Raw genomic sequence first — 23788 nt, 5'->3', positions numbered from 1 at the left:
GCACAAAGTGCTGAAGGGGCTGTGCTGAGAAGAGTGGGCGGTGACAAGACTGTCTGGAGGAGGAGGCTGAGGAAAAAGAGAGACCATAGACTTCCACCTCGGTCTAGAGCGCCCTTTAAAGTGTTTGGGAGAGGAGGGCGGGCGGGGACCACCCCGAACTGGCCGCCGGCGGTATCATGGCGTCCCGGAACCCCCCTCCCCAAGGTGAGCAGCCAGGGCCCGAAGTAGTCACTGGGACGCGGCCCACAGCTCTCGACCTGGCTCCTACGGTGCTTCTCCCTTCCCCTCCAGTGTTTCTGGGGCTTGGTGGCCACATAGCCTCTTTGAGCAACCCCCCTCCAAACCAAACGTCTCCTTCCCCTCTTCGCGGAACTCACCAGGCTCCCCTAACACCTACCAAGGCCGGATCCTGCCCTGCCCCCACCTCTAGCCCTTCTCCATTTTACTACAGTAGGGGGTTAGGAGGGTTGATTGTTGGTTGCGTTTCAGTTCTGTCATTTCCGTGGCTGGATTCCTGACCTGTTCTTTCAGGGGATGAACATGCCCTCTCTCCTATTTTCCCACGACGGAAATGGACCCTGCTCTGACCTTATTCTCACTGGGCGAGTAACCACTCACTGCTTTGTAACTCACTGGCCCCTGCCTGCGCGTCCCTGTGTCTTTGTAAAGGAACTGGGGGGATGATGGTATTGCTATGCTCTTTACTCCTGAGGTCCTAGTCTCGGGGATTGAGTTAATCTTGTTCATTCGTTTCCATGTGGCCATTTTTAGTTGTAGGCCAGACATGACAGTGAGTTGTCTCAGGTTTTATTAAAACAGTTTGAGAGGTTTCTGAGTATAGATTGATTCGATATTTTTCATTTTGTGTTTTTTAAAGACTATGAAAGCGATGACGAGTCTTATGAAGTGTTGGATTTAACTGAGTATGCAAGAAGACACCACTGGTGGAATCGAGTATTTGGCCACAGCTCGGGACCTATGGTAGAAAAATACTCAGTAGCTACCCAGATTGTAATGGGTGGTGTGACTGGCTGGTGAGAACCTTTTTCATTCAATTTCTGTGGGAACCTAGCTATTGCCCTTTTGTAAATGGGCCTGTCAAGCACACCTTTGGGGCTTTCCCCTGATGTAACTAGGTAGATCAACCTTCAGACACTCCTTGCTGGATTTTGGTGATTTCCCTCTGTCCCAGGCTCACCATAGTTCCACTCTTCCCCTGTTACCCTTCCTTTGATTCATTATCAAATTTCCAAATCTAGCAAGTCAATTTTAAGTAAATTGTTACTTGCTGTTTAGTGCTAACCATTGGAAAAACCTATGAGAAATCCCATTGCAGAACTGGCCTCTAGGATTAGCAGCTCTGTACATAGAAGCATTAATGCTTAGCAAAAATTATTCATGATGATGCAGCGGATTTTATTTTGTGTGCTAGTTCAGATTCTGGTAGTGCTTTGAAGATCTGACAACATTGCTTCTGTGTTAGAGTTATGGACTGATTACTTTTTCTGCAATAATGTGCAGTACAATAAGGAGTAGTTAATAACCATTACCTGGGCAACAATTCAGATCACATGATAACCCGCCTATAAATGTACTTTAATTTTGTTATTTTTGGAATGAAAGATTAACCAGATAGTAAAGGGCAGAACCAGTTCAACAAAAATGTTGATGACTCTCTTTTGAAGTGATACTGCTTAAATTGTAAGCATTTTTCCTTTACATTCTAAAGTAAACTTAGCTTGTGTTAATTAAAATACATACTTCCACATGGCATGGGTAAATGATATTTCTTCATGTGTGTTTTACATATAACTTGGAATAATGATGCTCCCTTTGCCTTCTTGTAAAGGCCCTTTTATAATTTAAAACAACCAAAGCCAACTCTTGTGAATATTCCATGGCACACAGGCACAATATTAATACTGTTTTATTGAAAGATCCCGCAGTTATAACAGAAATTTCTGCTGAGGGCCTTGGTCACTCCGATAATTCAGATAATTCACTGTAGGATGAAAACACCTCTGTCTCCCTTAAATCAATTCATAATTTGGTGCCAGAGGTGATTGGTTAGATGCATGGCTAAAAGCTTGATGTTAAAAGATATTTTAAAAATAATTGAGAAATAGAATTATAAGACTACTGCACATTTTCTTCTTGTAGACCAAACCTGATAAGAAGGCTCAGCCGGACAGTGGCGGTGCACACCTTTAATCCCAGTACTCAGGAGGCAGAGGCAGGTGGATCTCTGTGAGTTCGAGGCCTGCCTCGTCTACAAGAGCTAGTTCCAGGACAAGCTTTAAAGCTACAGAGAAACCCTGACTTTAAAAGGCAACCAAAGGGGGAAAAAAGTCCATAATTGCTGGCTTTTCTTGAAAAACCTAAAGGCAGAGCAGAAGTTACGGTTGTCTTAGTGATGCTTTTTAGCAGTGGTACACAGCTTGGGGAACATCCACCTTGGGATAGTGTGGAGACTTCCTGCTTCTTTTTCTGAGCCTTTGTTACCGACTCCTGTATGAGAAAGACATTCTTGATAACGATAACACATACATTGACTTATTTGTATCTACCAGGTATTCAATCCAGGAGCTATGTAAGAGTTTGTGTTTTGTTTTGACATTGATCTGTATTTGACATTGTATGTGGGGCACAGATATGACCCAGTACATGTGTGGTGGTCAGAGGACAGCTTATAGGAATCAAATCTCTCTATCATGTGGGTTTTGAGGATCAAACTTGGGTCTTCAGGCTTGGTGGCAAGTGCTTTTATCTACTGAGCCATCATCCTATGGCCTGAACTGTGTAATAGGACACTGATATATAGGTGGCTTGTTTCTTGTTTTTATCTAGTCTGGGGGTAAATTCAGGGCCTTGCATATAGTAGGTAAGCACTCTACCTCTGATGGACATCGGCAGTTACATAGGTGATTTGCTGTAATGACTTGGATTGTAGTGTAGATTCAATGTAGTAAAGTTTTGAAATACTCTTAGAATATAACATTAGTGTGTTTGTGGTATAAAAGAGGAGCAGTTAATAGGCATAAACCTAACTTAACACATCATACCTATTTGAGACATGAAGGATAACCTGAGGAGATTATATTTAAGTGTAAGTGGGTAGCTGTAGGTTTTTTTTGTTGTTGTTGTTGTTGTTGTTTCTCTATAGCTTTGGTGCCTGTCCAGTCATAAGAAGTGAAACCTAGTGTAAGAATAGGTGGTTGCTAGGAAATCTGGAGGCCTTTAAGACTGATTCTGGTGTTGTTAGAGTATGGTCTAGAAGCATGGTTATGGAATTCCAACATTAAATTACCAAGGCAATGATGCTCTTAAGAGTGGAAAGGAGGGCTGGCAAGATGGCTCAGCAAGTAGGCTTGATGCCAAGCTTGATCACCTGAATTCTATCCATAGGACCATAGGATTCACATGGTAGAGAGACTCAACTCATGGACATTGTACTTGGACATCTCTGTGTGTGAATATTCAGACACACACACACCCACAAGGACAGCAAAAAATTAACAAAAGGGTAGAAAGGAAAAAACAATTTTAGAGATGGGGTTTAGAAAACTTTGAGTTAAAAAACATGAAGAAATCTGAAATGAATGTGAAGTGGCAATGGAGAATGGTACCATAACAGAAATTGGAATCTTAGTAGCAGTTGTTTTGACTGTGTTTGTGTCCCTGTGCCATGACTCAAATTGAAGTAAGGACCTACTGTGTTCCAGTATAACTTCATCTTACTTAATTACATTAACAGTTAACTTATTTCCTAGTAAAATCTCATGAAGGACAGTAATTTGAGGGACACACAAATTCAGTGTACAAGGCTAGGGTTAGAATTCTGGAATTTGTTTGTGCAATTTGAATCTGGAATATTGAGGGGAATGTGAGTTCACTCCAGAGGTATAGGGTGACACTCCACAGTTAGATGAGATAAAACAAACTTAATCAAGAAAATCAATAGTATGAGAAATGTGGGCGATATAGGGTGTGAAATGACACAAAAGACAGGAAAGCTTTTCCTAGGCAGAGCTAGGCAGGAATCTGTAGAATTGGAAAGATTAATAGCTCAAATAAAGATGATGATGCATTTGAAACTAACTGGGTTGGAGCTGGTTTAAGTAGAGTACATGTTGGCCAGATGTATGGAACACCTTGACCACATGAAGCAAAACAAGGAAATGACTTACTGTGGGAAATTTTATCTTATATAAACAAATGTAGAAGGAGTATAATGAACTCATTACTCACAACTGGTTTCAGTAGCTGCTGTATTTATTTTCCTTTTAAGTCTCCCTCTTCTCTCCTTTACTCATTTTGCAGCAAATCTCAGACATTTTAGAATAGAGTGTGCATTTTTAACTACCCTGTATGACTGCAGGAAAACACTGAAAGTTTCTGAGCAGGCAAAGGACATTATCAAAAGAGATGAGATGGGAACACATTAAGCTTTTATTAGGAAAGCAATAAAATGTAGAAATTTAGTGTATCACTTATTGTTCTTGTCTTTTGTTATTTCTGTCATTAAAGGTGTGCAGGATTTTTATTCCAGAAGGTTGGAAAACTTGCAGCAACTGCCGTAGGTGGTGGCTTTCTTCTCCTACAGGTATGTTAGACCTCTATGTACTTGCTTCTGCATATATAGGTAGCCCATGGGAACAGAGAATGTTAGCTCTTTTAATTCCTGTTCATTTCAATAGAAGGTAGAATTTTTCTTTTAGGCATTAGTTTATGGAAAAATTATAATGAGTTTTAAAAGCTTGCATCTGTCATAAAGAAAACAAACTAAATATTTCTAGATTTTTGAATATATGCACAGCATGATGAGGTATCAACTATTAAGAAGATAGCTTTGAACTAGGTGTGGTTGCACACATCCATAATCCAGCTACTCAAAAGAATGAGGGAGGAGGACTACAAGTCCAAAGCAAGACTTCATCTTCAAACCAGACCAAACCAAACCAAACATCTGGGGCTGTAGTTTAGTAGTTGAACCTTTGAATTTTACAGGTAAACTGGGATTATGGATGTGTACAACCACATTTGGTTTATAGATCACACTGTGCATTCATTGTATTTTTCATAAACTAATGCCTAGTTCTGTCAAAAGCTGAGCAACTATTAACATTTTTCTAACACTTTTAAAAACCGAAGAATTAGAGCCAGGTGTGATGCTATATAGTAGGGTTTCTGTGGAAGAGTACCTTGGTGGATGGATTGGGGCCAAGAAATGGAATGCCACAGAGATTACACCACATAACAGATCTCAGGCAAGAGATTTTTTGGGGTGGGGTGAAAGTATCCCTTGGAGGGGAGAGGGGGGGCAGGGGAGAGAAATAGAGCCATACAGAGAATGGGAGAGCTGTCTGTGATGGCTGGGACATTTTAAGGGTGCATGTGTTGTATTTGGTAGCTGGTGATGAAGGGACTGCTGGCCCTGAGTTGCTGAAGGTAGCCTGAGAGTGGAGGGGGACTGATTCCTAACAGTATAGGCCTGAAATTGCAGCACTCAAGAGGCTGAGAGGCTAAGACAGAAGGATCTAGAGATCAGGCCAGCCTTGGCCTACTTAGCTAGTTATATACTTTAGGGGGAAAAGAAGAGAAAAGAAAGAAAAAAAGGAAGATGCAGAAAGTAGAAAATAAAGTTTAAAAATACCCATAATCCTATCCATAATCCTATTTCTGAGATAGGTGGATTAAAATTTTAATTTTGTTCATCCTCTTTTAGGGGTTAAAAATGCTTTGCTATTAGAGAATGTTTTGAGGATATTGTCTACCATTCATGTCTGATTGGTATGTCTTTTCCTCAAAATATCGTTTCCTGAAGAAGATCGACTATAGTAAATCTCATAATTGAAAATCTTTTGGAATGAGTGTTAGCAACAGTTTTAAAGATAAAGAGAACTGGCGGTTATACCAGATTTAAGAAATGATTGCTGTTTGTAGCAACGAAAATCTGACTGTAGTACCTAATCCATTGATCCTGTAACAACCAATGGAGTAGTCACCTTCAGTGCAAAGAGATAGAACTTATGTGAATTATGCACTAATTTAAGTAGTGCACTAGCCAACTGTTTTAAGGATATATTCTCTATTAATAACAATATTAAGAGTGCTATTTCTTGTGGTGTAGGTAAAAGGATGTGATTAATTTCTAATTTGGTCTTTTGGGTATACATTAGTGTTTACATGGAAGATAATTTTATTTAAGCTGATTTTGACTTGCGTGTGTATAGAATCAAGGGCATATTTAAGTCTATCGGTAATTTGAAAACCGAGTTGTCATTTTTTTTCAATGCAAAGGGAACTAGACTGAAACAGAATATACTAAAACTGTTAACAGAATTGAATTGTGTGTTCGTTTTCATCTATTCTGCGCCTTTTAGTCCATTTAAATACATTTGGTAGTCACTGTTCAAGCCCACATTTTATCATTGCTACTTCCTGCTTTTCCAAGCCTGGGATTTTTGAAGTCTTGAAGTCCGAAGGGCACAGGTCCTGTCTGCATCAAACTGCTTTCACCCCAGATACAATTAGCCTTGAAAAGGCAGTAGGAGGAACCTGAAAGAGAAGCTAGAGAAAGAAAAGGCTTTTAAGCTAATTGCCTCACATTCTTAGGCCTGACTCCATATTTCATAACCTTTGCTTATCATTAATGATAAGTATCAGTTTGGGTTAGGACTTAAAGCTTTTCTACTAACAATATTAAATGTTTTTCAGTAGGTATTTCTCACATTGCCTTCTTAAAATAGACATCAGAGCAGGTCTGAGCACAGTATTATTTCCAACTAATGAATCGTAACCAATTACAGAGTTCTCCACTCCCCCTGCTTAAGTTAAAGTAGACATTGATGTATGAGTATTTCAGCTTTTTAAAAGTTATATGTGCTTGTATATAGGGAACAGATACTTGTATAGTGCTTGTTGCAGATTAATTCTCTGCCTCCTTCTACCCTGATTTTCCCCTCCTTTGAAGCAACGATCTTAACTTTTCACAGAGCCTCCTTTCCACTGTTGATTGAGCAGTGTTTTGATCTATTACTAGCAGGTGTTCACTTGTTTTCACATTATGGAATATTTGTTGTTAGTTTTTGAGTTGTTCCATTCTAGCCCCACCTCACCTAAATTAAACACCTGAATGCTTTCTGACCCCCCCATGCCCTCTGGGCCCATCTTGAGTATTATCTCATAATTGTGTATGATTAAGTAACTGTGGGTTAAGTGAGCTACTTGAATTCATGATTTTTATTGATACTCCATACCTCCTCATCCATGTCATCCATACAACTCCAAACCTTTTTCTCTTTAGAAAACAAACAGGCAAATAAAAAAGCAAATAAACCAGAATGAAAAACTAAATAGTCTTTATAAAATAGAAAAAGCACAAAAATACAGTTTAGGAAGGTTTGGGCTCTTATTTACAGTAAGAAAGTTGTTTTTTTTTCTTCTTTTGATGTATTCTTGTTATCTAAATCTCTCCTGGGAATATGCATTAGGCAGCCAGGTTAGTCTTCTGGAGAGGGCTGTCCCAGGCTCCTTTGTCCTGCTTGTTTTCTAGGCCTAGCATATGCCTGTTTCCCGGGATTTTCCTTTCAGTACCGTTCTGAATGTTTTCCTGTGCTCTGTCTTGGGTTGTTTCCTGTCTCGTATTGTTTTGTTTCCTATTTTCAAGGGACACATCTTCCCATTATTATATCTTCAAGTATTGCTGTGAAGGGACACCATGACTGCAGCAACTTTTATAAAGGAAAACATTTAATTGAGGTGGTGGCTGACAGTTTTAGAGATTTACTCCATTATAATCATGGTGAGAAGCATGGCAGCATGCAGGCAGACATGGTGCTGGAGAAGGGGCTGAGACTTCTATTTCTTGATCCACAGGCAACAGGAAGTGAGCTGTGTTACTGAGCATAGCTTGATCATTTGAGACCTCAAATCCCCCACACCTCCAACGAGGCCACACCTACTCCAGCAGGGCCACACCTCCTAATAGTCCCACTCCCTATGGGCCAAGCATCCAAACACAAGAGTCTTTGGAGGCCATACCTATTCAAACCACACATCAAGTAACTTGTGGAGAAAATAAGCATGGATGGTATAATTTTTGAGATTTTGAATGTCTGAAAATTTCATTGAATCTCACATTTGAGTAATAGTTAAGCTCAGTGTAGATATTGCTACATTGTCTTCCAAATTCAGTGCTGCTGTTAAAAGTCTAAAACAGTTCTAATACCTGACCATTTGTATGCATACCTCCCTTCTCCCATGTCCTAGTAAATGCTTAGAAGATTTTAGTGTGTGTGTGTGTGTCCCCAGTGTTCTGATTTGTGACATTGCTAGTTCTTGCTGTGGGCCTGTTTTTATCCACTGTGGTCCCTTTCAGTTCAGAAATTTTATTGATATTAGCAAACAAGTTCCTGTTCTATGTTTTTTTTATTGCTGCCCTGCCCCTGTATTTCCTGTGATATGGATCTTCTGGACTGGCTGTCTAATTTTTATAGCCTATCTTTCTGATTTTTTTAGTTCTGTCTTTTTTTTTTTTGGTTTATTTTCTGGGAGATATCTTCACCTTATCTCCTAGCTGAGTTTTTCATTTCTGCTTATTTCTATTTATTAATTTATTGGTACTGAGGATTGAACTTGGTTCTCATGCATAGTAGGCAGGCATTCTACCACTGAGCTACATGTAGCCCTAGCCTGTGCTTATATTTTTAATTCCTCTGAGCTATTTATAGTTATTTAAAGAGATTGAGGAGGTAGACTGTCTTTATATGAAATTTGATCCTATCACCCCATCTGTGATTTGAAGTGAAAATAAAATGTTCTTAAAAGTGGCAGGGGCTGAAAATTGTTTTAATTGCTAGGTGCTAGTTTGAAGTAACTGATTTTATAAGCTCTAGGTCTAGAGTGTTGGTTCAAATAATCTGTCATGCATGAAGTTCTTAGCATCTGAACAAACTGTTTATCAGTCTAGTTTTTCAGTGTTCCAGATAACACTGCAGTGATAGCTCTCTATTTGCAGTACTGGAGATTGAAGCCAGGGCCTCCTGCGTGCCACTGAGCTACATCCCAGATCTTTAATTAACCATTTGTTTTCATTTTTCACGTTCCTCTAACACAAAGCAAACATGTTGAAGCCTTTTGATTGTCAAGTGCTTCTAGTAAGTATATATTTATTGTATTTCCACTATCCCTTTATGAAAGTACATACCAATTTCCTTTCTTTCCAGTCTGTATTCTTAGAAGGAAATCACTAGGGCATCCCACACTGGAGGAGTAGGAGTGACCTCACTGAGGACAAGTGTCTACATAAGTTACTTTTAAAAGTTTCTAGTCAGGGATAGTAGTATAGCCTGCATAGTTCCAACTATTAGGGAAGCTGAGGCAGCAGGATTATTTGATCCCAGGAATCGAAGGCTAGCCTAGGCAACATGGTGAAACCTTGTCTCAGAAAGAAAAAAAAATTTGGAGACTTGTCTCTTCTTTATTTATTAATTTTTATTAAATTATACCAGTATGAACTTAGCTTTTTATTTTATATTTTGGATTAAAATTTAAGTACCATTTTCTTTTTTTTTTAACATTTTTTTATTGATAAAAGAAGAATAAAGAAAAAAAAAACAAATTTCCACCTCCTCCCAGCCTCCCCTTTCCCTCCCCCTCCTCCCACTCTTCTCCCCCTCCTCCCACTCTTCTCCCCCTCCTCCCACCCCTCTCCCCTTCCCCCCACTCCTCTCCCCCTCTCTCTCCAGTCCAAAGAGCAGTCAGGGTTCCCTGCCCTGTGGTAAGTCCTAGGTCCTCCCCCCTCCGTCCATATCTAGGAAGGTGAACATCCAAACTGGCTAGGCTCCCACAAAGCCCGAACATGAAGTAGGATCAAAACCCCGTGCCATTGTCCTTGGCTTCTCATCAGCCCTCATTGTTCGTCATGATCAGAGAGTTCAGTTTTATCCCATGCTTTTTTTGGTAATAGCCCAGCTGGCCTTGGTGAGCTCCCAGTAGATCAGCTCCACTGTCTCAGTGGGTGGGTGCACCCCTCGTGGTCCCGACTTCTTTGCTCATGTTCTCCCTCCTTCTGCTCCTCATTGGGACCTTGGGAGCTCAGTCCAGTGCTCCAGTGTGGGTCTCTGTCTCTATCTCCATCCCTCGCCAGATGAAAGTTCTAAGATGATATGCAAGATATTCGTCAGTATTGCGCTAGGATGGGGTCATTTCAGGTTCCCTATCCTCAGCTGCCCAAGGAACTAACTGGGGACCTCAGCTTGGGCACCTGGGAGCCCCTCTAGGGTCAATTCTCCTGCCCACCCTAAAGTGGGTCCCTTAACTAAGGATTGTGGTTCCGTGCTCCCCTATCCAACCTTCCTTCATCCCGATCCTCCTATTGCCCCAAGTCCCCCCTCCTTCCCTTCTACCTTTTCTCTCTCCATCTCCCCTTACCCCCTTCCCACCCCACCCCCAAGATCCCACTTTTCTCCCCGGCAATTTTGTCTACTTCCCTTATCCAAGAAGATAACGATGTTTTTCCTTCTGTTCACCTTCTTACTTAGCTTCTTTAGGTTCGCCAATTGTAGATTCTGTGACCCCCTATTTATGGCTAGAAAACAATTATGAGTGAGTACATCCCATGTTCTTCTTTTTGGGTCTGGGATACCTCACTCAGGATAGTGTTTTCTATTTCCATCCATTTGCATGCAAAATTCGAGAAGTCATTGTTTTTTACCGCAGCGTAGTACTCTAGTGTGTATATATTCCATACTTTCTTCATCCAATCTTCCATTGAAGGGCATCTAGGTTGTTTCCAGGTTCTGGCTATTACAAATAATACTGCTATGAACATAGTTGAACAAATGCTTTTGACATGTGATAGAGCATCTCTTGGGTAAATTCCCAAGAGTGGTATTGCTGGGTCCAGGGGTAGGTTGATCCCGAATTTCCTGAGAAACCGAAACACTGACTTCCACAGTGGTTGCACAAGATTGCATTCCCACCAGCAATGGATGAGGGTACCCCTTCCTCCACAGCCTCTCCAGCAAAGGCTATCCTTGTTGTTTTTGACTTTAGCCATTCTGACAGGTGTAAGATGGTATCTCAAAGTTGTTTTGATTTGCATTTCCCTGATTGCTAAGGAAATTGAGCACGACCTTAAGTATCTTTTGGCCATTTGAAGTTCTTCTGTTGAGAATTCTCTGTTCAGTTCAGTGCCCCATTTTTTAATTGGGTTAATTAGCATTTTAAAGTCTATTTTCTTGAGTTCTCTATATATTTTGGAGATCAGACCTTTGTCTGTTGCGGGGTTGGTGAAGATCTTCTCCCAGTCAGTAGGTTCCCTTTGTTTCTTAGTGACAGTGTCCTTTGCTTTACAGAAGCTTCTCAGTTTTAGTAGGTCCCATTTATTCAATGTTGCCCTTAATGCCTGTGCTTCTGGGGTTATACCTAAGAAGCGATCACCTGTGCCCATCTGTTGTAGGGTATTTCCCACTTTCTCTTCTATCAGGTTCAGTGTTTTCAGGCTGATAATGAGGTCTTTAATCCATTTGGACTTGAGTTTTGTGCACGGTGATAGATATGGGTCTATTTTCATTCTTCTACAGGTTGATATCCAGTTGTGCCAGCACCATTTGTTGAAGATGCTTTCTTTCTTCCATTGTATACTTTTAGCTCCTTTATCGAAAATGAGGTGTTCATAGGTTTGTGGGTTAAAATCCGGGTCTTCTATACGATTCCATTGGTCGACTTCTCTGTTTTTATGCCAGTACCACCCTGTTTTCATTACTGTAGCTCTGTAATAGAGTTTGAAGTCAGGGATGGTAATGCCTCCAGAAGATCCTTTATTGTATAGGATTGTTTTGGCTATCCTGGGTTTTTTGTTTTTCCATATAAAGTTGATTATTGTCCTCTCCAGATCTGTGACGAATTTTGATGGGATCTTGATGGGGATTGCATTGAATCTATAAATTGCCTTTGGTAGAATTGCCATTTTTACTATGTTGATCCTCCCAATCCAAGAGCAAGGGATGTCCATCCATTTTTTGGTATCCTCCTCAATTTCTTTCTTCAATGCCTTAAAGTTCTTGTCAAATAGATCTTTCACTTCCTTGGTTAGATTTACCCCAAGATATTTTATGCTGTTTGTGGCTATCGTGAATGGAGAAGCTTCTCTGATTTCTCTCTCTGCTTCCATATCCTTTGTGTATAAGAGGGCAACTGATTTTTTGGAGTTGATCTTGTATCCTGCCACATTACTAAAGCTGTTTATCAGCTGTAAAAGTTCTTTGGTGAAGTTTTGGGGGTCGCTTATGTACACTATCATATCATCTGCGAATAACGAAAGTTTAACTTCTTCCTTTCCAATTCGAATCCCCTTGATCCCATTATGTTGTCTTATTGCTATTGCTAGAACTTCCAGCACTATATTGAAGAGGTATGGCGAAAGTGGACAGCCTTGTCGTGTTCCTGAGTTAAGCGGGATGGCTTTGAGTTTCTCTCCGTTTAATTTGATGTTAGCTGTCGGCTTGCTGTATATAGCTTTTATTATATTTAGGTATGACCCTTGTATCCCTAATCTCTCCAAGACTTTTAACATAAATGGATGCTGAATTTTGTCAAATGCTTTTTCAGCATCTAATGAAATGATCATATGGTTTTTTTCTTTCAGTTTATTTATATGCTGGATTACATTGTTAGATTTTCGTATGTTGAACCAGCCCTGCATCTCAGGAATGAAGCCTACTTGATCATAATGGATAATTTTTCGGATGTGTTCTTGGATTCGGTTTGCCAGTATTTTGTTGAGGATTTTTGCGTCGATATTCATGAGTGAGATCGGCCTGTAATTCTCTTTCCTGGTTGAGTCTTTGTGTGGTTTTGGTATCAGAGTAACTGTAGCTTCATAAAAGGAATTTGGTAATGACCCTTCTGTTTCTATATTGTGGAATACATTGAGGAGTATAGGAATTAGGTCTTCTTGGAAGTTCTGGTAGAATTCCGCATTGAAACCATCTGGCCCTGGGCTTTTTTTGGTAGGGAGGTTTTTGATAACAGCTTCTAATTCTTCGCGACTTACAGGTCTGTTTAGATTGTTCACCTGGTCCTGGTTTAATTTTGGTAAATGGTATTTATCTAAAAAAGTGTCCATTTCTTTTACATTTTCCAGTTTAGTGGCATACAGGCTTTTGTAGTAAGATCTAATGACTCTCTGAATTTCCTCTGTGTTTGTGGTTATGTCCCCCTTTTCATTCCTGATCTTATTAATTTGCGTGTTCTCTCTCTGCCGTTTGATTAGTTTGGATAGGGGTTTATCAATCTTGTTGATTTTCTCCAGGAACCAGCTTTTTGTTTCATTGATTCTTTGTATTGTTTTCTGTGTTTCTATTTTGTTGATTTCAGCCCTCAGTTTGATTATTTCCAATCTTCTACTCCTCCTAGGTGAGTCTGCTTCTTTTTTTTTCTAGAGCTTTCAGGTGGGCTGTTAAGTCTTCAATATGTGCTTTCTCTGTTTTCTTTAAGTGGGCACTTAGTGCGATGAACTTTCCTCTTAGCACTGCTTTCATAGTGTCCCATAAGTTTGAGTATGTTGTTTCTTTATTTTCATTGAATTCAAGGAAGACTTTAATTTCTTTCTTTATTTCTTCCTTAATCCATGTATGGTTCAGTAGTTGACTGTTCAGTTTCCATGAGTTTGTAGGCTTTCTGGGGGTAGCATTGTTGTTGAATTCTAACTTTAATCCATGGTGATCTGATAAGACGCAGGTGGTTACTAATATTTTTTTGTAACTATGTAAGTTAGCTTTGCTACCGAGTATGTGGTCAATTTTCGAGAAGGTTCCATGAGCTGCAGAGAAGAAGGTGTATTCTTTCCTATTTGGGTGGAATGTTCTATAGATGTCTGTTAAGTCCATTTGTTTCATTACCTCCATTAATTGTCTTATTTCTCTGCTAGGTTTCTGTCTGATTGACCTGTCCATTGGCGAGAGAGGAGTGTTGAAGTCTCCTACTATTAGTGTGTGCGGTTTGATGGCTGCCTTGAATTTTAGCAATGTTTCTTTTATGTACGTGGGTGCTTTTATATTAGGGGCATAGATGTTCAGGATTGAGACTTCATCCTGATGAACTGTTCCTGTTATGAATATAAAATGCCCCTCTCCATCTCTTCTGATTGATTTAAGTTTGAAGTCAACTTTGTTAGAGATTAGTATGGCCACACCTGCTTGTTTCTTAGGTCCATTTGCTTGATAGGCCTTTTCCCAACCCTTTACTCTGAGTAGGTGCCTGTCTTTGTGGTTGAGGTGTGTTTCTTGTAAACAGCAGAATGTTGGATCCTGTTTTCGTATCCAATCTCTTAGCCTGTGCCTTTTTATAGGTGAGTTGAGACCATTGACATTAAGTGATATTAATGACCAGTGGTTGTTAACTCCGGTCATTTTTTTTTAGTTGTAGAGTTTGTATGTATCCCTTCTTTGGTTTGTGTTGATGAAGGGTCTCTAGATGCCTGAGTTATTGTGGTCATTATTGGACTCCTTGGTTAGTGATTTTCCTTCTATTACTTTCTGTAAGGCTGGATTTGTGGCTGCATATTGTTTGAATTTGTTTTTATCCTGGAAAATTTTATTTTCTCCATTTATAGTGAACGAAAGCTTGGCTGGGTATAGTAATCTGGGCTTGCATCCATGGTCTCTCAGTTTCTGCAGTACATCTATCCAGGACCTTCTGGCTTTCATGGTTTCCATGGAAAAGTTTGGTGTAAGTCTGATAGGTTTACCTTTGTAAGTAATTTGGCCTTTTTCCTTTGCCGCTCTTAATATTTTTTCCTTATTCTGAATGCTTTGTGTTTTGATAATTATATGGCGAGGGGATGTTTTTTTTTTGATCCAGCCTATTTGGTGTTCTGTATGCTTCTTGCACCTTCATAGGAATATCTTTCTTTAGGTTGGGAAAGTTTTCTTCTATAATTTTATTAAATATATTTTCTGGACCATTGAGCTGCACTTCTTCTCCTTCTTCTACTCTTATTATTCTTAGGTTTGGTCTTTTTATTGTGTCCCATATTTCCTGAATGTTTTGTGATGAGAGTTTGTTGGACTTGCTGTTTTCTTTGATCATAGTGTTTATTTTCTCTATGGTATCTTCAGAATCTGAGAGTCTTTCTTCTATCTCTTGTATTCTGCTGGTTATGCTTGTTTCTGTAGTCTCTATTCGTTTTCCTAGATTTTCCATGTCCAGCCGGCCCTCTGTTTGTGTTTTCTTCTTTGCCTCTATTTCAGTTTTCAAGTCTTGAACTGTTTCCATTATCTGTTTGATTGTTTTTCCTTGGTTTTCTAGGGTATCATTCACTGATTTATTCAATTCTTCAAACTTTCTGTTATATTTCTCATCCATTTCTATAAGGGCGTTTTTTACATGCTGTTTAAGGGCGTCAATCACTTTCACGAAGTCAATCTTTTCTCCTTCTTGATTAAGGTGTTCATGTCCTTCCGTTGTGAGGTCGCTGGTTTCTGGTGGCTTCATGTTGCTTTTCAGTTTGTTGGGCGAATTCTTGCCTTGGCGTCTGCCCATCTCTTCTTCCAAATACTCCCTTATGGATCTTCTTTTACCAGATCAGGTCTCCTTGCCTACCCAACGCGGCCTCCCCAATGTTGGCTCTCCTGGCACCAAGGGATCAGGTCTCCGTGCCCAACCCTGGCTCGTCCCAATGCTGATTCTCCCCAATGCTGGTTCTCCTGGGGCCGGGAGATCAGGCCTCCGTGCTGGTTGGGCAGCTCGCAGACAAAGCGCCTACCCTGCTGGGTGCAGGCAGGCCACAGAAACAAAGGAACTGCAGCCCGCCTGGACGCAAAAGAGGGCGGGGGGGGGGGGGCCGAAGTGGGGGGGGCTCTGGACGGAAGCTGGGTGTGCCAGGAAGAAAGAGGCAGTACCCAGGGAATAGAGGTCCTGCAGAGAGCCCAAGAAAGACAGGAGGCCAAGGGACCCCCGAGATCCCTGTCCCTGGCTGGCACCGCGGGCCAGAAACTCACCCCAACGCTGGTTCTCCTGGGGCCGAGAGATCAGGCCTCCGTGCTGGTTGGGCAGCTCGCAAACAAAGCGCCTACCCTCCTTGTTGCAGGCAGGCCACAGAAACAAAGGAAGTGGAGCCCGCCCGGGCGCCCCGAGGACTGGGACCCAGCTCCCAATGCCACGCGCCAAAAGAGGGCGGGGGGGGGGGGGCCAAGTGGGGAGGGCTCTGGACAGAAGCTGGGTGGGCCAGGAAGAAAGAGGCAGTAACCCGGGAATAGAGGTCCTGCAGAGAGCCCAAGAAAGACAGGAGGCCAAGGGACCCTCGAGATCCCCGTCCCTGGCTGGCGCCGCGGGGCCGAGAGATCAGGCCTCCGTGCTGGTTGGGCAGCTCGCAAACAAAGCGCCTACCCTCCTTGGTGCAGGCAGGCCACAGAAACAAAGGAAGTGCAGCCCGCCCGGGCGCCCCGAGGACTGGGACCCAGCTCCCAATGCCACGCGCCAAAAGAGGACAGGGGGGGGCCAAGTGGGGAGGGCTCTGGACGGAAGCTGGGTGGGCCAGGAAGAAGGAGGCAGTAACCAGGGAATAGAGGTCCTGCAGAGAGCCCAAGAAAGACAGGAGGCCAAGGGACCCCCGAGATCCCCGTCCCTGGCTGGCGCCGCGGGCCAGAAACTCACCCCAACGCTGGTTCTCCTGGGGCCGAGAGATCAGGCCTCCAAGTACCATTTTCTTGATCAAATTGTTATAGATTCAGCCATGGGAAGCTCTTTCAATTGTGCATTATCCTCTCTGACCATCAGTGTTCATGTTATTCATTTATTCCTTTATTAACTCATATTTTTATTGTGGGCATGTATGTGTATTTGCTGTATTTATGTGTGGAGGTTCACTTGCCCATGTCTTTGCTGCCTGAGGTTGATGTGCCCCTTCTTTTCTGAGGCAGGATTTCTCACTGAATGTGGATCTCTGTGTTTCTGCTTGATCACTTACTAATGGTGAGACTCACAAATAGGAAGCCCCATCTACCTCCTTACAACTTCAAGCAGCAGTGAATCTTTATCTGAAAACTTGATGCTATTTTTAACTTTTCATTATTGTTTTATTATTGTGGTTCTGGGGATCTAACCCAGATGTCCTTCCTACATGTCAGACAAGCACTCTACTACTGAGATGTACCATCAGCTCCTTATTTTTAACTGGGAAATTTTTATTCTAACAAAGCCTTTTTACCTAATTTCATTAAATATTGAAATGTTGTAGAAACATCAAATATAGTTCAAAAAGTGGTCATCATTGCACCACCTCTTCTCTAGTCTGCTGGTATGAATTTCTTTATAATTACATAGATAAAAGTAAATAGGACTAAAGTGGGTCCTGTATGGTCAATTCTGAGGATGCACTTGCCTGTTAGGTTAGATGTACTTGAATCTCACTGGGAGCAGATGATTTATCCTTGATCATTGTACTGCAGTGTACTGCTCCGTTCAGACTATTCCCCTTCAGTTTGACTAGGTCTCTCTATAAGGGCGATAGTCATGAACTTCTTAAGGAAATTGCTTCAGTGGTAGTGAGTTATATCCATGTCAGATGGAAACCATCCTCCCACTGATAAACATGATAGGACCCTTTGGGTTAATCTGGCCCAGTTACTTTGTTAAGGTATTCTTTGAATCAGGTTGGTTAATGCAACTTTGGAGATTTAGTATTTATTCATTGTCTTAATCATCATTCATTCAGTGTTTCTCATTAGTCTTTTTGCATGACATCATTTGTGACTAGGGACACAGAGATTCACAGTTCACTGGAAGAGATAGATAGTGGCAAACAAATTTAATCATCTGGTCAAGGCCAAGCTGGATGTGTACCTGTGGTGTGGAGAGTACAGAGAAAGGCTTGAATTGCTTGGAGGTATTGGAAGAGGGGAACTTAGAGAGACATTTATGTCTTTTGTATCTCAAGATTTCTTAACCACTGTAACTATATGATACTTTACTTCAAAATGGAGTGTCTATAAAATCTTTTTCTCAAATTAACTGGATTTACTGACTTTGGTAGCAGCTACATTTTTTAAAATTTATACATAGAATTGTATTTGTGAGAATTTATTTTATCTGTCTGATTAGATGGCCTCTAATTTTTAGTTGTGGGCTTGAAGTAGATAAGTAGTCACCTCCGAGAGTGAATTTAAGGTTTTTTTTTTTGTTGTTGTTGTTATTTTATCAACAATGTAATTTATGATACTTATTAATCTTTTAAAATTTGTAACTTATATTGGTAAATCTTGAAAATGAAAGTTGAATTATGGGTTGCCAGTGTGTGGTAACATGGATAGTCTTTTGGCCATTCTAACCAACAACCAAAGCCATGTACATGGATGAAATTTTTCTTATTTCAGTAAGAAAAAAATGTTGAAATTCAACCTAAGGTTAAATACTACAAAAGCTTCAAAGTAATCAACAAGTTTAATTACTCAGGCATATCTTTAACTTTCATATAGAAAAAACTTGCTCTGAAGTTCATTGTCACTGCTGTGCCTATGATATCCAAATCACTGTATCAGGTTTTAACAGAAAAGTTTTCATATGCCATTCAATTTGATCACCTCTCTTTCTGAGGCTGGAGTCTGATGGGATAGCCGGTAAGTGAGTATAAGAAGAACTGCAGATAAATTCCGATGTGGAGTTAATCATAGAGAAAATAAATCCTAAGATTCCAGTCAGACTCTTTAAATGAAATCAGATATTTTTGTTATTTCAAATATTTTATATATAGTTAAAAACCTACAAAGAATGCGTGAGATTGATAGTGATTTATAATAGTATATATAGTTCAATTATTTACTTATATGCTTATTTATATTTATATTTTAATTATTCTGGTTATATCTTGCTGTGGTTCTTCCAATTTTTCAGTGGCCCAGTAACTTCATATTAGGGTTCTTAAGATGAATAAGCATTTAGCTGTAGTTTTATAAAAAGGACTTATAGTATGAAATTTATTATGGAAAAGAGTTACTATAAAGTTTTTTAATTAAAATATAATTACATCATTACTCCTCTTCCTTTTCCTACCACCAACTCTCTTTGTATACTGCTCTCTCAAAATTCATGGCCTCCTTTTCTTCGTTATTGTTGCATATATGTATAAATGCATTCATATAGAAGTGCAACCTGCCTTGTCATTTAGTGCTGTATGTAGTTTCAGGGATGGCAATTTGAAACTGGATAACCAATTAGAGACTCTTCCCTGGGGTTGACTAATTCTTCACATTTCAGAGTTGCCTGTAATTCTTTGTCTAGGGGTGGGGCTCCGCATGTCTGTTGGTGTTGTCATTGTTTAGGTCCTCTTCAAGCAGCCATATTGGTGAAATTTCTCTGCTCTTTCTAGGTGACAAGATCTCACAGCAAACTTCCTGGTCTTCTGACTCTTAGACTCTTTTCTTTTATTCTGAGATGTTCCCAGAGCCTTATGTGCAAGAGTTTTGATATAGATTTATCTGTCAAGTCTGGGTGGTATTCTGTAATATCCATCTATTGCAAAGCAAAGGTGCTTTGATGAGGGTTAAAAGCTGCACTTATCTGGCTATCAAAATAAGTATTTAGAATGCAAAGTTAAGAATTGTGCTTATTAAGGAAAGTAGCAGTAGTAGGTACCCCTCTAAGATCCATGATCTCACTAGTTCTGGTGGTTGGCTAGGCTTCCAGTAAGTACCAGGTGTACTTTCCCTCAGCTGTGGAAGCCTTAAGTCCAAATAGATAGTTGTTGGTTACTACCAAGATATGAGTGTCACTTTTTTTACCTTTAAGAATATCTTCTCAGTCTGGTCATTGTTATGGTTCATAGGCATAATGGACGGGTAGGAATATTGATTGTTTTCCTCCCTTGGCATTTTGTATAGTACATTTCTGTTACTATGAGAGTTAGAGTCCTCAGGGAGGAGACTTCAGATTAGACATAATTTGGATCCTCGAAGTCCTTTGTTTAAAGTGAATGTTGTGTTCATCAATACATACTTTCAATCTCTGGGGGACAGCCAAAGGCAATAGCAATAGCATATATTATTTTGGGAGTCTCTTGGACTCCCCTGACCAACTCAAGATAACATTTTTCATGTCTAGTACTGGAATTTTTTTGTTTAACAGTCAGTGGCTCCTAGGGTAGGGCTGTCAGCCCAAGTGGCATAACTTTGTGTCTGTGGGGGTACATATATGTGTTTATATATATATATGTGCATTATACGTAATTTTTAGTAAATAAAAAGTAATATGATTCCTTATGGCTTTTTCAAACATCTATAGTGCTATTTTTCCCTATCCTCATGCCTCTTGTTCTGTACTGACCTCCCTCCCTGTGGGCAGAAGTTTTCTGTGTCTCAGCAGCCAGCTCCTAAATAACCACAGAGACTTAATTACAAATATTCATCTGACAGCTTAGACTTGTTTTTAGCTAGGTGTTATAATTTAAATTAACCCATTTTTATTCATCTGTGTGCTGTGTGAGGTAATCTGGGGTTTGTTTACCTCACTGTGTACCTCCCCCATTCTGCCTGCTCTGCGTCTCATGCTTTCTCCCCTGACTCCTCAGACTCCCATGACTCCACCCTTCTTTCTAGCACCCTCTTAGTTTGAGTCTCCAGCCTAATCTCTTTGTGCCTAGCTATTGGTCTTTCAGCTCTTTTATTAAACCAATCAGAAGGCACCTTGGTAAAGAAAAATCTTTACAGTGTACAAAAAGACTATTCCATAATACCTCCCCCCTTGCCAGTTAAGCCTCATGGTCCATTTTTCCCTTTCATATCATTTGTATTATACTATTCCAATTTCTAGCATATCCCATGCCTGTAGTCCCCCCTTTTTTTCTAATTTCTGTGGTTACCCCAGGTTATATACTCACATCTGAAGATTTGGACCTAGGAGCCCCAGGTGACAGAGAACATGCAGTGCTTGTCTTTCTGGGTCTGGTTACCTCATTCAAGAAAATATTTTCTAGTTCCATCCTTTTACCTGCAGATTATTTCAATTTTCTTTTCTTTTGTTTAAAAAGCTCTCTTGAATGCAGGAGTTTATTTTTATTTTATGTACATTGGTGCTTTGCCTCTAGGCATGTCTGTATGAGAGCATTGAGTCCCCTGGAACTGGAGTTACAGACAGTAGTGAGCTGCCATGTGGGTGCTGGGAGTTGAATCTGGGTCCTCTGGAAGAGCAGTCAGGGCTCTAAACCACTGATCATCTCTCCAGCCCTATTTTCATTTTTTTTTGTAGTGGAATAGTATCCATAGTATGTGTGTGTGTGTGTGTGTATATATATATATATCACATTTCATTATCCATTTGTCAGTTGTAGGACTTTAGCCTGTTTCTATTTGCCAGCTGTTGTGAATAGAGAAGCAATGAACATTGATAGCTGAGCAAGTGTCTGTGGAGTAGGATGTCAAGTACTATGGGCATATGCCAAGGGATGTTATAGCTGGGGCATTTGGTAGAGTTATTTTTAGCTTTTTTCAGAATTCTCCACACTGATTTCTAGAAAGGTGACATCGACTTGTAGTCCCAAGAGTGAATGGAAGTTCCCTTTTCCCCACATTTTCTTCTTAAGTAGATTCAGAGCTAGTGAAGATCCTTTATCAGGCTATTTTATATTTCTTTAATGACATGTCAACTGATTGCCTACTATTTCACATCTGTTTAATTAAAGGGTACTTTTTTAGTCATACTTCAGATAATCTATACTTTTAGCTGATTTCTATTCTAAAAGGTAGGATAAAAGCAGCTATTATAGTTATAATACAGCTTTTTGAATCTTTCCCAGCACATACTATATATACTTTTAGGAGCACTCCTAAGAGGAGTGGAGTCTTTAAGTCTTTGTTCAGTGCCTCTTGAATGAGTAAATTGGTAACTCAGTAACAGTTTCTTACGTAGAAGCTCTGTGAATTCCTGTAAATCTAATTGACCTTCTACTTCTGGGATTTGACAGTCATTTTTATTGCATGTTTACAGGTTGCCAGTCACAGTGGCTATGTGCAGATTGACTGGAAGAGAGTTGAAAAAGATGTTAACAAAGCAAAAAGACAGATTAAGAAACGAGCAAATAAAGCAGCACCCGAAATCAACAATATAATTGAAGAAGTAAGACAATGAGCAATTTTGCTTTCTGTTTTTTTTTTTGTTGTTTTGTTTTTGGTAATAGGTTTCAGTACAAATTATGACTGAGGATTGCATTGTTTTAATGATGTTTTAGATAGGTGTGGTGGATCATCTCCCAGCACTTGGGAGACTGGGTAAGGAGGATTGTCATGAATTATAAACCAGCCTGTCAGCCTGAGCTATAGAGTAAAACTCCATTTCAAGAAAGAAAAACAAGCAAAAACAACAAAAGAAAATAATTGAGAATGTTATTTATCTTGAATTCAATAATTAAGAGTATTTTTTAAAATGTGTACATTTTTATTGTTGTTAAATATATGATAAAGTTTACCGTGCTTAAGTATACAATCAGAGACATGTACATTCATGCTCCTGTACAGTCATTACCTCTATCCATTTGCAAAATTTAAAAATTGATTTTATTAAATACTTTTTTCCCAAGTTTGCCCTCCCCTTAGTCCTCCATTCTCCTTTGAGACTCACAGGTGGAATGGTCATAAGTAGAATTGTGCATTTGTCCTTTTGTTGTCTATCTTATTTCAATTCAGTGTAATATTTCAAGCTTCATCTATTTTGTAGCATAATTAAGAGTATTTTTATTGACATTTTGATTTTTAGGCAACAGAATTTATCAAGCAGAACATTGTGATATCCAGTGGCTTTGTGGGAGGCTTTTTGCTAGGCCTTGCATCTTAAGGACTCGAAAGTTCTATCTTAGTGGATCCAACAGTGAGGAGAGAATTGGTGGCAGCAGGGCGATCTCTCAATGGCACATGACCCCAGAATCTCCAGAGAAAGGAACAACCAGCTAGACAATTGCAAATGCAACAGCTTAGCTTTTGCCACTTGAAGCTTGACAAGCTAGTAGCTGCTGTAAGACAACCTGTATGGTATGTAATAATAGTATTCTTGAACAAATTATGGCTTTTGCCAATTTTTTTAATTTACATTTGTTTAGAAGCTAGTCTATGAATATTGTCATTGGATATATGGAGACAGAAATAAAGCTATTATGTGTACTGTCTGATAAAATATTACCCTGTTTTATTTTAAAAGTTCTTTGTGCTTTACTGTATAGTGCCAATAATGTTTAAAAAAATGTCTTACAGCTTCAATATTATGGCTGACTTTTAAAAAATGTGTTTGCAATAAACTGAAGAATTGTATTACCCCTTTGTGGAAGGCTGTAGAAACAATAGAATTATTAAGTTATTAAACTCTTCTGATGTATCAATCTTTTTTTCCTCATGTTTCTTACTTTGCTTATGTAGTATGTTTTACATTAAAGGCTTTTGTAAAGAAATACTACATGCCTAAAACACTTTTTCCTTCTCTCATATCTACAGTTTTTTAAATGTTTCCTTATATGTTCTAGTTTTTTGTTTTTGTTTGATTTATTTATCTTTGATAGCCTAGAGAGAACTAACTTAGGAGGATGTTATTATTTGGGTCATTGATACATTTTATGAACTTCAAATGCATCTAATTTTTTATTTCTAAAAATCCTAATCATAATTTTGGCCTCTTCACCAAAATGTACAGATTACTTTAAAATGTGTAATAGTGTAATATGACTTTTTGTCTAAAGAACTGTGATTTTCTGTGTAGTTATAAAATTATACCTTAAATATAATCGTTTCCATGATTGTGTGGCTCT

General features: G+C 39.6%; 1 protein-coding gene across 2 annotated transcripts; it reads left to right on the top strand.

Moving 5' to 3' along the window:
* On the top strand, positions 1-23436 carry Fundc1 (FUN14 domain containing 1). 2 transcript variants are annotated; one of them, XM_075957866.1, is made up of 5 exons: positions 1-204; positions 878-1034; positions 4528-4603; positions 21985-22113; positions 22750-23436. In XM_075957866.1, the coding sequence occupies exons 1-5, from the start codon at positions 177-179 to the stop codon at positions 22825-22827; spliced, it is 468 nt and encodes a 155-aa protein (XP_075813981.1). In that variant the 5' UTR covers positions 1-176; the 3' UTR covers positions 22828-23436. The 2 variants fall into 2 exon arrangements, with proteins under 2 accessions (XP_075813981.1, XP_075813980.1); XM_075957865.1 differs by lacking the exon at positions 1-204 and adding an exon at positions 433-602.
* The last annotated feature ends 352 nt before the right edge of the window (positions 23437-23788 follow it).

The sequence above is a fragment of the Microtus pennsylvanicus genome, chromosome X (genome assembly GCF_037038515.1).
Source record: "Microtus pennsylvanicus isolate mMicPen1 chromosome X, mMicPen1.hap1, whole genome shotgun sequence".
NCBI classification, from domain to species: domain Eukaryota; kingdom Metazoa; phylum Chordata; class Mammalia; order Rodentia; family Cricetidae; genus Microtus; species Microtus pennsylvanicus.
Note: the sequence above shows the minus strand (reverse complement) of the source record. Positions and strands in the feature narration are given on the sequence as shown.